General features: G+C 42.5%; 1 protein-coding gene across 1 annotated transcript in view; it reads right to left on the reverse strand.

Moving 5' to 3' along the window:
• Nucleotides 1-14,410, reverse strand: part of LOC101846362 (zinc finger ZZ-type and EF-hand domain-containing protein 1) — a gene marked incomplete in the record, with an annotated part of 86,668 nt that overhangs the window by 24,098 nt on the left and 48,160 nt on the right. The window contains 14 exon segments of the mRNA XM_013084372.2: nucleotides 398-516; nucleotides 1,043-1,151; nucleotides 1,779-1,849; nucleotides 2,231-2,346; nucleotides 4,257-4,481; nucleotides 5,212-5,255; nucleotides 5,426-5,539; nucleotides 6,168-6,361; nucleotides 6,734-6,885; nucleotides 7,364-7,427; nucleotides 10,606-10,672; nucleotides 12,293-12,477; nucleotides 12,742-12,853; nucleotides 13,573-13,649. Of these exon segments, the coding sequence (XP_012939826.1) occupies nucleotides 398-516; nucleotides 1,043-1,151; nucleotides 1,779-1,849; nucleotides 2,231-2,346; nucleotides 4,257-4,481; nucleotides 5,212-5,255; nucleotides 5,426-5,539; nucleotides 6,168-6,361; nucleotides 6,734-6,885; nucleotides 7,364-7,427; nucleotides 10,606-10,672; nucleotides 12,293-12,477; nucleotides 12,742-12,853; nucleotides 13,573-13,649 (1,649 nt within the window).

Raw genomic sequence — 14,410 nt, forward strand, 5'->3', positions numbered from 1 at the left:
AGAGAGAGAGAGAGAGAGAGAGAGAGAGAGAGAGAGAGAGTGATATTTCAAGATAGCTAAAGCGATTTAGATACACAGACAGACAAACTGAGAGTTGTAGGTAGAGACAGGGAGAATAGGAGAAAATAAATAAAGTGACAAATCAGAGAAAAAGAGATTTATAGACAGACAGATAGAATGACAAAAAAAAACAAAAGATGCAAAAGGGGTATTGGGAAAACTTGAAAGAGAGAAAGAGAGAACAAACACTATGCTGCTATCAAGACAGATAAAAGAAGGGACATGTAAATAAATAGACAGAAAAAGAGGGACAGAGAAACAGGTAGACTGACCAAACAGACAGAAAATAAGCTGCAACTCCCCCACCACACACACACTTCTAATCTGCATTACTCACTTCTCAAAGGACTTGGTGCCAAAGTAGAAAAGACGGGAGATGATCTGAGCATTGGACGGGATGGCCTTGACCTCATCTGCTGATGCCCCCAGCAATGCTGCACCCTCGTCCTCAGACCCCTGGATAAATGAATTGTCTCAGGTCAGAGGCTAAAGGTCATTTTATCACTTTTCATCTTTGAAAGCTCTCACAGCAGGACAAAATCTTTCTCGAGTGATAAAAACTATCCTCCCTTACAACAGCCGTAACACAGATGCAAACACACATACACACACGTGCGCGCACGCACACACACACACACACACACACACACACAACAACAAACCAGCATACAGCAACAAAATGGCCTAACCATCTCATGTGTATCATCAGTTTTTGCGACTGAACAATTCCACATGTTCCCATTAGACAATTATGCAAATGTTGGCTAAAGGACTTCCTGCACAAGCAATAACAAACTATGGAAACAAAACTTGTTTTTTTTAGTAAAGTCATTTGATTCAGGGAAAGAGTAAGACAGATAGTCAGAAACAAAAAAGGGAAACAAAAGAAGTAAGACCTACCAGTGGCGCCCTCTGACCACCTGTGAACCAAAACAACAACAACAAAAAACCACCAACAATACGATGAGTCAACATCACCCACCTGTCCACCATCGTCTTTCTTGGTGGCCTTGATCTCCCCATTGGCCAGGAGACGGCCCAGAAGTCTCAGGGCCAGGTGCTGGGTGTTCAGCTCGTAGCCATTCTCCCCTCTGAAACAGTGGTCAGGTCATAGAGAGGATTGTTTGAGTAAAGAGAAGAACATCAACACAATAACAGTCATTTAATGCTGGGGGAAAAAAGTAAGACACAGACAAAGGAGGGAAAGAAAGAAGTAGAACCTACCAACAGCATCTCCAACCACCTTTATGATTATTTAGTGAAGGGAAAAAGCAAGATAGTTATAATGGACGGACAGAAAAGAAGTCGGACCAATTAGTGGTGCCTTCCCAACCATCTGCACAAGAGAGATGGTGTGGCAAATCGTGGGCATGTGCAAGGAGACAGGACCAAATAGCCAAAGGACTTCCTGCACAACTTGGACCAGCTAGATGAACCACCTCAAACTACACCACAATAGTCAGATGACCACAGCTGATAAATGGTTGGATGGGTTGATATTGAGCTGGTCACACAGGGTAAAACATGGAAATCATAGCTCGAAAACAAGTGACTGTACTTTGAAGTCTGAATTTGGCTTAAAAAAAGGACATTGACACAATAACACTCACTTAGTGCAGAGAAAAAATAAGATAGGTGGAAACAATAAAAAAATAACCTGAAGACATGGTGGGGGGTATACTTTAGTTCTATACAAAAACAACTGATTGTCAATATACCTGGACACCCGGAGAAAGCGGTCAAGGAAATCCTTGGTCCAGAAATTGAAGCCTGTTCCAGCCACTCTCTCCTGGGGAGGATATACCGTCACATGATCTCATTAGATTTGAGAGAGAGAGAGACACAGAGAGAGAGAGAGAGAGACAGACAGAGAGAGAGAGAGAGAGAGAGAGAGAGAGAGAGAGAGAGAGAGAGAGAGAGAGAGAGAGAGAGAGAGAGAGAGAATGACACAAGACTGAGAGAGATAGTGACAGAGACAAGAGAGAATGACACAAGACTGAGAGAGATAGTGACAGAGACAAAAGAGATAAAAAGGGAGAGAGAATGAAAGAGAGAGAGAGAGTGGGACAGAAAGAGGGTAACAAAGACATAAATAGAGAGTGATAGAAAGAGAGAGAGTCACACTGAGATAGAAAAACCGATAGAAAGGCAGAGAAAGAGGGAGAATTACTCTGTGTTCTCCACTGGGCATGACTGCTCCGAGCAGTCCCATGATCCTCTCCTGGGAGTGGATAGCAAATGTCTGCTCTCGACGTTTCTCCACTGGGACCTCCTTCTCTGCCTCACCTGGAAGACAAAACACACACACACATATTGATGATGCTATGCCTTTACCATGGTTTCTTGGAAAATTTTTCAACATAGAAATAAAAGGCTTCTGATTTTAATGATGAAAGAAGACACATAAGTCAACTCAGAGTACTTTTGAACTATTTTAGGCTTTTAGTTTTAGTAGAGGTTTTACAGCGCCCGCAACAGCATAAGGTCATATGAGCGCCAGAAGATTAGAGGTGTTACAAGAGACTAACGAACCTAAAAAAGAAGAACGGGAAATAAGGACGATAGATGTTTGATAGGAAAGAAGAAGCAAACCACACCAGAGCATGGCCAACCACTTGAACTATTTATAGAGCATGCTGACTCCTGATTTTATTGAGAGACTTCACATAAAAAACACAACATAATCTGTCAAATAATAAGTAACAGCCCACATTGAGTACAATAGATCTACACACACACACACACAATGCACTCCCACACACATTGATTCATCTATTCCCTTGGAGACATTGTTCGGGTACTTCAAGGCCTGGGTGACACACTTCTGCTAAAGCAGGCCAGCCATCCTGATGTAAGACTGTACAAACAAACAAGCACACTCACGCGCACACACATACACTCACAAGCATACAAATATACTGATCATTTATCTCCTTGTTCACACATACACACACACACACCCACACACACACTGACCATCTATCTCCTTGGACACACAAACACACACACACACTCACACACACTCTCACCCACACACACACACTGACCATCTATCTATTTGGTCACACACACACACTCACACACAGACACACATAGATGCTCACACATACACACTGACCATATATCTCTTTGGTCACACACACACAAACACATACACACTGACACACACACACACTGACCATCTATCTCTTTGGTGACACACATACACATACACACACACACATGCAGACACACACACTGACCATCTATCTCCTTGGTGACACACACACACACTGACCATTTAATAATAATAATAATAATAATAATTGTATTCATATAGCGCATATCCGTGCCCAAGAGCAAGCTCTATGCGCTTTACAACTATTATTACCCCAGCAGACGCTCTGAGAACACCCAGAAACATTCCTGGCTACCACAGAAGCCTACAGGGAAAGCTGCGGATTTCATGCGCTCAAACACTATCAAACTGACAAGATCGTTCACTGTCTATAGCCGGGTACCCGTTTCCACCTGGGTGAAGTGGGGAATATTTGTGCAAAGTGCCTTTCCCAAGGATACAACGTCGGGCCCCTGACGGGATTCGGACCAACGGCCTTACGGTTGCGAGTCTGAGAGCCTAACCACTAGGCCACTGACACCACATTTATCTCCTTGGTGACACACACACAAACACACACTCACTCACACAGACCATCTATCTCCTTGGTGACACACACACACACTCACACTGACCATCTATCTCCTTGGTGACACACATACACACACACACACACTCACACTGACCATCTATCTCCTTGGTGACACACACAGACACTCACACACACAGACACTCACACACACATTGACCATCTATCTCCTTGGTCACGCACACACACACACACATACACACACACACACACACAGACACTCACACACACATTGACCATCTATCTCCTCGGTCACACACACACACACACACACACAGACACTCACACACACACATTGACCATCTATCTCCTTGGTGACACACACACACACACACAGACACACACACACTCACATTGATCATCTATCTCCTTTGAGACACACACACACAAATACACACACACACACATACATTGACCATCTATCTCCTTGGTGACACACACACACACACACACACACACACACTGACAATCTATCTCCTTGGTCACACACACGAACACACACACACTGACCATCTATCTCCTTGGTGACATGGTCCAGACACAAGGTGGCCTGGGTAACACACTGTTGCTGGAGCAGGCCGGCCATCTTGATGTAGTCCGAGTCCAGGTAGGCGGCCCCAGGCTCTGTGCCGTAGACGATGTCGCTCAAGGCCAAGGTGAGGGAGGTGTACAGCATCCACACATGCTGGTGGACGTAGGTCTTGAGGGAGGAATTGCTGGACTGGCTGGTCTTTACTGTAGGTGGGACGTGGTTGGCGGGGAATGGGGTGGGGGAGAAGGTGGGGGGCAGAGAGAAAGTGGGCGGTGAAAGAGGGGAGGGAGCGAGGAGGTGGGGAGAAAATGGAGACGAAGTCAGTGAGAGTAGAAATATTGTGCGGGAGTCATCTACTAGATTTGGCATAGATGCTTTAGAAAATAGCGTTCCAAGTTCCTGCTGATAAAAAGTCCAATCAGTGCTTCTAAGCAAAAGAGATTACAGAACTTTTTATATTTTTTTCTAAGAGTCGGACGCAACAGACGAAACAACAAAAAATCAGGATACTGGCGATTGAAATCGGGAAAATCGGGATGCTTGAGATTTGGGGCAAAAAATCGGGATACCCCGATTAAATCGGAATGAGCGGCAGGTCTGTTACACATAATCAGTAGAGATCAGAAAATGACAACAATAGCAAAGTATCCCCAGAAAGGGATGGAGAACATATTTTTTTAATTGATCAGCTAATGAAGTGCCTTAAAAGTTGTTAGTGTTTCACCAAAGGTGATACATGGCTATAAATAATTACTTTAAACATTGGCTACCAGTGTCACTTTATTAGACAGGACTGCGCCCTGTAACAAGATAACCAAATTTCAATATCCAGACAGAGTTACTGAATTCTATCATGGCAGAACAACAATGAACACAGCAGAAACATGTTTTAAAAAATAGCTAAAAAAAAGGAATAAAAGTGAGGTCACTTACACTTGACCATGGGTATTTTTGTGATGTCATGCTTTTCCGTGTGACTGAAACAAAACAAAGACAGCAGTCAGTCTCAGTGTAGGTAGATATACGGGGCATTTAGAGAGGAAAGTTCACAAGGTCATTCTCAGTACAGGTAGATACATGGGACACAAAAAGTGCACAAGTACATGCACACAACAGCAATAACTACCCAATGACAGCAGTGACTCACCCAGAGGGAAACTTCTGCTTGATGTGACAGCCAAGGCAGAGGTCAAAGTCATCACACTGGTTACAGTGTATCCGAGTACCCACGATGAACGCTTGGCAGTGGTTGCATTTGTACCTGCACATACAACGACAACAACAAAAAATGCAGAGAGCAGACTCTTTACACTGTTACAAATGCAGCCAGACACTGTTAAACATAAGCATACATAAACACATACACACCTACATACACACACATAAAGTAGTACACTTGCATGTTCATGATAAAACTACACATACAAAAACACAGTCACAGACAAACACACACACACGCACGCACACACAAACACACATACACATACACATGTACATTCATAAACATCTGCAGCCACACATTTATCACTGACATAAATACAGGTACACCAACATACATACCGGGTCCCCCCCTCGCTCATACATACACCTCATAGAAGCGTTCACACACAAACACAAAACCTTATCAGTGAACACCAGATCAATTAGGAGGTGGACTGCTTCAATCCTGCCAGCCAGGGCCAACCGCGACTGGATAGGATACAACATCCAACCAGATAGATTGCAGTACTCAATAAACTACTTTCCCACTCTGGAATTGAACTATAGAGCCTGAACATTACATCGCAGAATCAAGTCAGTGTCAGTGTAGTTTTGTAAAAAAGAGAAGAAAAAAACAAAACAAAAGCCATATCAATGAATACAAGTACAAATAATAACAGGCCACTCACACCAAGTGAACAATCTCGTGGTCATCTCGATGTTCTTCTGGTTCCACACCAGAAGAGAAACAGGATGTGCAGAGGTCCATGTCGTCACACTGTAAGCAGCGGTAGCGCCGTCCGGGCAAGGTCACACCGCATCCGTCACATGAGATCTCCACATCAATCACATCGGAGAAACGAGCCACAAACATCTTGAGCTCCTAGAAACACCACAAGATATGATGTATGTGAGAGAAAACATCACAAGACATGACGCATTTATGAGAAAACATCACAAGACATGACGTATTTATGAGAAAACATCACAAGACATAATGTGAGATAAAGTATATCAGTTGTAAGGACATACTCTATAAAATAGATTTTGCTATATGGGAATTGAACTCATGACTTATACATGCCATAGCAAAGAGTTTAGCTATTACATCACAAACCTGTATGTGTGTGTGTGTATGTGTGTGCGCGCGCGCGCGTGTGTGTGTGTGCGTGTGTATTTGTGTGTGTGAGTGTGCGCATATGTTCACGTCTACGAGAGCAGATACATGCGTGTAGGTGAGTGTGTGAATGCTTACCTTCTTGTCTTCATTACAGCTGTGTCGTCGTGCAAACCACTCGGTGAAGTCATCCTTGATCTCTGAGAAGAGCTTCATGGAGAGGTCGTACTGCAACAGCTCATCCTCCTCTTTCACGTCCGAAGTGTTAAGGTCTCGCATCTTGACCGTTTCTGAAACCACAACACATACAAACACATAGTTATCTATATCTACTAGATATGGGCTATGCCTTTCTGTATCACTAAACCAGAGACACACTATGTCAAAAGATATAATAAGAAATGGAGCTAAAAATGGCTGATATCTACAAGAGTAGCAATTCGAGAATGCGTCAAAGCCCAGCTCTACTTCACATATTTACCTTTTGATAAGACCATTTAGAAAAAGTTTCAATAAAAAAGTTATGGTTGAATTTGAGAAATTACTTTAGCCTCCGAGTCGGGAATTTGAGCTAGGGCCATCCAAGCTTTAGCCCAGCATGATAATTATCGAACTAAGAGACTGAGTATGACTGTCCATGAAATCAAATATATGTGTGCCCTTGAGAGTATCTGTTTGTGTGTGTGTGTGTGTGTGTGTGTGTGTGTGTGTGTGTGTGTGTGTGTGTGTGTGTGTGTGTGTGTGTGTGTGGGTGCATGCGTGACTCACCTTTAGCAATGCTCATGTACAACCGGGGCAGTTCCATGTCCACCACAAAGTTGAGGTCGTAGGGCTGGGGAGAGAAGGGGGAACATAGCTGAGCAGAGGAAGGGCAACTGGTAAGCCATGCCGGTGCTAACCTGCATGGGGAGGGAAGGGGTGCCACCACATGGTAAAGGTTACATCCAATTATTTTTATCATTCACTTCTTTAAAAAAATTTTTTTTGAGACCTATACTGTATACACAATACAGAGATGCCAACCACAGAAAACCGAAATGAGTATTGGGAAATATGAAAATGTGTATTTTCAGGGGAAAATGTGTATTCCCCACGATCAACCGACCGACTAGTAAAATATTCAGGGTGTCCAGCAATATTTCCTAAAAAAATTTTACTAGCTCACCAGCTCGAAAAAGGGAACACACACGCGCACAACATAACATGTATCCAGTCAACAACATGTCAGTGTTCAGTGGTACCGGGGTCTTGTCTAACTTAAGTATTTCAGTCTATTATATTATTTTCCTCTCATTATAACTGACAGACTAAAATTATTGCTCAAACTCAGAGAAGAGCAATAACTTGAAAGGCTCAAGTAGATCCATGCACTGTGAGAGTTGTAACAACTGGGGAAGGGCAAGATGCAGTGACACTGAAAATCTGCCAGCCTTGAACAGAAAGCTGCAACATACACTGTAGGTATAGTTTACTATCACCCATCCAATGAAACGCGAACACTTTATTTCAATAACACAGACTTGCAAAGTATGAAGGGTCCCGATTTCGCACACGGCCTGCACAAACGCGCACTTTGCACAGAGCTCTAATCAAAATACTGAAATTTACTTCCAAGTTTTTGTCCTCTGGTGTTGTCTTCACCCCCCCCCCCCCCCCCCCCAGTGTATCTTTTAAAAAAATCAATAATCCCTTCCTCTATTCCGTAGTCCTATACTTCGCAACGCCGTTACTCCCAACAAAAACGGTCTTTGCTCACACGATGCCGCATTTATTTATGATGCGAAGGCGCGCAGGTTCATTGACCGGTCACGATGGTGAGCCAGACAATCTAAAAGTCGGACGACGCTTGTATTTTCTTTTTTTCCCAAATGTGACAGCACAGAGACGAGTCCGAGTATTGATTAAATTTTATTTGCAGCGTTTATACTGCACAACCTGTATGTGACAAATGTTGCATTATCAGACTACCGCTGGCAATCTTCTCGGTGGAAACGAAAGTAGACCTTGATTTTCCCTATCGAGCCTCGGTGTCGCATACACTTCCGCCTGCCGCCATAGCCGCCTGTTCGCGTGAAACGTTCTCTCGAACGCGGAAAAGCTGAACGAATAATATAATTAGGGTTCCTGCCATGAACTTCCCATCAAATTCAAGGAGGTTTCAAGGAGATTTCAAGGAAAAATGTTTAAAATTCAAAGAGAACTGGTAAAAAAATTCATGACGAAAGCCTATTTAATAATTTTCGAAGGCCTACACTTGTCCGAAAGGAACCATATCATAGTTTCGATTTTCCTACAAAAACTGTTCCCACGGTGACTGCCAACCCGGCTTCTCAATTTTCCAGGCGGGGGCGGGGCTCATCCATTCTCCAAGGATGACAGTGCATGCTCCATTTATATATTATATATAATATATACACACACACGTGGCACGCACGCATGCAGGTACATTATATCCAGTCAACAACATGATGTCAGTGTGGCACTGGGATACTGTGACTTAGGTATTTCAGTCTGTTCTTACTTATTTATATTTTCCCCTCATCATATTCGCCTATATTAACTATATAAAAATGAATCTTGCTTTGAGCCTGAGAAAAGGCCTAGAACCAGAATATCCACTGTCAAGAACCAGTTTAGGGTGTCAAGGTTTATATAATAAACGTGAAAGACAAAAATTATAGCTCTAACTCAAAGTAGAGTAATAACATGAATGGCTCAAGTAGACCTATTCAGTGTGAGAGGTGTAAGAACTGAGGGAGGGCAAGATGCAGTGACACTGAAAATCTGCAAATCTTGAACAGAAAGCTAAAATATAGAATATACAATCAATGAAACGCGAACCCTTTAGTTACAAAAACACGGCTTACAAGGTTTGAGTATTACAGATCCCGATTCCACACAAGGCCTGCACCAAAGTGCGCTGTGCACAGAGCTCTAGACAGTAGTAATCAAAAATTCTGAAAAGTAAAATCTGCTTCCAAGTTCAGTTTTTATCATCCAGTGTTGCCTTCAACCCCACCCCCGCCCCTCCCCCGTGAGTGTCTTTAAAAAAAAATCAATAATCCCCCATTCCCGAGTCCTATACTTTGCAGCGCTTAGACTTAGCATGAATTTTGGTGACCTCAACCATCGCCGATACTCACGATGTGACCGGACACGACAGCGAGCCCGACAAGAAGCTTTCTTTTTCTTTCTGTTTTATTCACAAGTGACAGCACAGGACAAACGAATTATTTTCATTGTGACACAGCGTTTGTAATGCAAAACCTGCATGTTACAAATGTGGCGCTATCAGACTACTATAGGCCCTACCGGCAAATTTCTTGGTGGTAACGAAAGCGAAAGTAGATCTTGATTTTCCCGATCGAGCTTCGGTATCGCACATACACTTCCACTTTTGTTGCCGCCATAACCGCCTGTGCGACGGGCAAAATTGAACTTACTGACCTTATCGGACTTTGTTTTCAAATATGCCAATTCCGCGATACTGAGACTATTTTGACAAAAGATGGGACTTGAGATAATCAGGTTTTTTAAAAGTTAAGTTCAAGTAGAGGTTTTTCGGCGTTCACAACTGCATAAGGTCATATGAGCGCCAGAAGATTAGAGGGGTTACAAGAGAGCAACAAACATAAAAAAGAAGAAGGGGAGATAAGGACGATAGATGTTTCATAGGAAAGAAGAAGCAAACCACACCAGAGCACCCACCAACCGCCCACAGATAATTAGGTTTACTCGCCCAAGCTGAATCTCATATTTTTGTCATTCCAGGATGCATATTTTTTCATGAAAAGTCATATTCGCGTATTTTCGGCAAAAAATCGTACTAAAATACGTAAAATTGTACTGGTTGGCATCTCTGACAATAGCTCAAGCCACAGTGACTAGTGTTTCCTTTTGCCCTCAACCCTCCATTATGAACTTGTTCTAAATTATAAAAGGATCTCTGAAACTTGAGGCTTTTGACACCTAAAAATAAGAATGTGTGTGTATCATGAGTACTCTCTCACCTGCCACTCCACGTCTAGTAGGTGTAGCAGACAGCACTTGAGGAAGTCACAGGCTGGGACCCGTTTACTGAAATAGGATGCAGTATTATTAGAATGATACATAGAGAAACACAGTGAGACACACCTTACAACCAACAGTTTGTTTGTTTGAGGAAAAGAAGCACACCTACAAAATAATGGACACTTAGTACTGGGAAAAAGTAAGGCAGGCGACAGAAACAACAAAGGGAACATAAGAAGTAGGACCTACCAGTGGCCCCCTACAACCACCCTCTAACCAACACTTACACAACTCACAGTCACAGAGACACATGTCACACCATTCATAATCACACATTTCACTTTTGTTTGTGCAACAAGAAGCACATTGACAGAGTACCCATCATTCAGTGATGGAAAATGTAAGACAGAACAGACAGGAAGAAATAACAGGAAAAAAAAATTTAAACACCCTCCAACCACCCACTCATAACTTATATATTATAAAGCTTGCAGAGACACATTTCCCAACTGACACAACACGAAGACACATACAAATCCGGCATCTTACATCAACTGCTCAGTGTGAGACTTCACCATACACCATTTTGAAAAGAGATTTATGACAGAGTCTCACAAACAATCGACATGTAAAATAAGTTTGATACAGGTTCATGTCCTATTTGTGAACAGGAACATTATGTACGAGTATATTGTACGAGAACAGCAACTTTTATGTGGATGTGTGTGTGGGTGCATACGGGTATGTTTGTACGTGCATGTATGCATGTGTATGTGGGTGCCTGTGAGTGTATAGCTGAACCTGCTCTAACGACCACCTACACAAACAACCACTTACCACTCCCCCCTCCCCCTTGTGTGTTTTTCTAAATTACAATGACATTGTTCAAGATGATCACTTTTCTCCTTGACAATGGGTAGTTGTCTTGGATGGGTTTAACTTGGGATAAGAGGGATACAACGTTCCAATAGAAAGACGAAAGTACTCTATGAAAATGTTTAGTATTGCGGAAAAGAAAGCGAGACTCTGCTAAACCTCTTTTACGAACTTTGCATTGGCTTCCTGTAGAGAAAATGATTGTGTACAAGTTGGCCACCCTATGTCACAAATGTTTGAATGATAATGCACCATCATATTTATCAAATCTGTTAAGACTTTACATTCCAACTCGCAGTTTAAGGTCATCAGCTGACAAAAAGAAATTTATTTTACCATCTATGAAACTTTAAAAAATGGGTAAAAGGGCATTTGAATACCAAGGCCCCAAGACCTGAAATGCTTTACCAAGTACATTGAGAGAAATCAAATCTTTTGATTCATTCAAATGTCAGCTGAAGTCTTTTCTGTTTTTTAAATTAATAAGATGAATATTTGGAATCATTTTCTTTAGTCAGAACACGTTTCATGTTACTGTTGTATGTTGTACTGTATTGTAAAGCGCTCAGAGCCTGTGTACTTTATTCGGGGTTGAACGCTATATAAATGTCATTTATTATTATTATGATTATTAAAAATGTTCCCCACATGGAAATCAAACCCAGGTCTCCTGCATGTGACAGTGAAGCGCCACACCACGACACCACAGACAAAAGTTGTTCCAGCTGACCCACTAACCTTTCACCTGCATGAACTCACTTGTTCAGCTGTGACACCTGACCTACTGACCCCCGATTTGTGCGAACTCACCTGTCCAACTGCTGTGACACCGTGGGGCTGCGGAACATCTCCACCAGACGCCTGACCAGGCTGTAGTACGCACATCTCACCTTTGCCTCGAGGTCAAGGCCACAGCCATCAAGACCATGAGCATAATGTTTGGCAAATTTCTCCTGGTAGGCCAACATCTCCCTAAAGTACAGCACCAGGGGGATCTGTATGGGAGAGGGGGGGGGGGAGGAGCATGGAGACAGGTTTTTGTTTTAGTAAGTTATACAGCACTTGTAACACAAAAGATAAGGACAATAGAGTTTGATAGGAAAGAAGGAGCCAACTATACCAGAGCACCTGCACAACACCCACTCTTGATTGCTCTAAAAAAGAAAAAGATATAAAGGAAACATAAAAATGACCAATCCCCCCCCCCTAAAAAAAAACCCCAACAAAACAAAAACACACACACAGAAAGTGGCCCTGACCTGGAAGGGACTGCTGTGGGCAGACATGATGCGAATCATCTCAGCTGCATACATGAAGACATCACTGACAGCCCCGGCAAACTGGACACGCTCCTGGAGCAGTTGATGGACCCTGGAGATACGCAGACAGTTTCAGTTAGAGAAAAGAGAAACACAGCGACACAATATATCAAGTTAGTGCAGGAAAAAAATAAGACAAACAAACAGAAACAACAGAAGGAAAGAAAAGAAGTTGAGCCTACCCGCATATAGACAGGCAACATCCAAAGTGACCAAGATAAGTTCTTTCAAGCTAAAACCCAATGTGAACAATGCTTAGTCACGAGTCAACATTACTTTCTTACTAGTCAATAGCCAATGTGACCATTACCTGAACAGTATATGCCTTATATTTCTTAGTTCTATCCATGTATCTCGAATAGAAGTCGAAATATTTGTGAATGAAGGAGGTGAGGGTCATCTGGTATGAAAGGTAAAGTTAGCGAGAAATTGTCTGCCAAAGTCTGGTCAATTCCAAAGCTCTAGTGTCTATGGAAACTGCAAATTTATATATTTTGTGCCTTTGATCAACATTTTCAATAAAATCCATGCAGGAACATGTTGATAAATGGACAAAAAAACTCAATAAAAACTGGCGAACAGGTGGAAAATGTTGGTTTCTTTGATTTCATTATTTTGACAAGCCCTTGATTTCCCCACCATGCTTCAAATATGGAGACAGAAAATGCAAGGTGCGAACATAACCACATCAAAATTCATTACAGAAAGTTAACACTGGGAAACAAAACATAGGACGTTAACAAAACCCTGAGACAAAATGTAGTGAGTTACCTTTGTGCAGTCCAAGCTGGGTCCTGAACAAACTCCATAACCAGACGGAACGACGGGTACTTCTCCATTATCTCATTCTGAAAAAAGAAACATGATAGACTAATAAACTTTGTACAACCCTTTCTTTATACAGATGGGTTATCATCTTAAAACTTCTTCACAAACTCAGACAGGGAACATGGAGATGGAGGGGGAGGGACAGGGGGAGAGGGAGGGGAGGAGGGATATATGTCCTGAAATGCTTTACCAAGTACATTGAGAGAAATCAAATCTTTTGATTCATTCAAATGTCAGCTGAAGTCTTTTCTGTTTTTTAAATTAATAAGATGAATATTTGGAATAATTTTTTTAAAGTCAGAACACAACGTTTCATGTTACTGTTGTATGTTGTACTGTATTGTAAAGCGCTCAGAGCCTGTGTACTTTATTCGGGGTTGAACGCTATATAAATGTCATTTATTATTATTATGATTATTAAAAATGTTCCCCACATGGAAATCAAACCCAGGTCTCCTGCATGTGACAGTGAAGCGCCACACCACGACACCACAGACAAAAGTTGTTCCAGCTGACCCAACTAACCTTTCACCTGCATGAACTCACTTGTTCAGCTGTGACACCTGACCTACTGACCCCCGATTTGTGCGAACTCACCTGTCCAACTGCTGTGACACCGTGGGGCTGCGGAACATCTCCACCAGACGCCTGACCAGGCTGTAGTACGCACATCTCACCTTTGCCTCGAGGTCAAGGCCACAGCCATCAAGACCATGAGCATAATGTTTGGCAAATTTCTCCTGGTAGGCCAACATCTCCCTAAAGTACAGCACCAGGGGGA

Source organism: Aplysia californica, unplaced genomic scaffold (assembly GCF_000002075.1).
Source record: "Aplysia californica isolate F4 #8 unplaced genomic scaffold, AplCal3.0 scaffold00287, whole genome shotgun sequence".
Taxonomy (NCBI): domain Eukaryota; kingdom Metazoa; phylum Mollusca; class Gastropoda; order Aplysiida; family Aplysiidae; genus Aplysia; species Aplysia californica.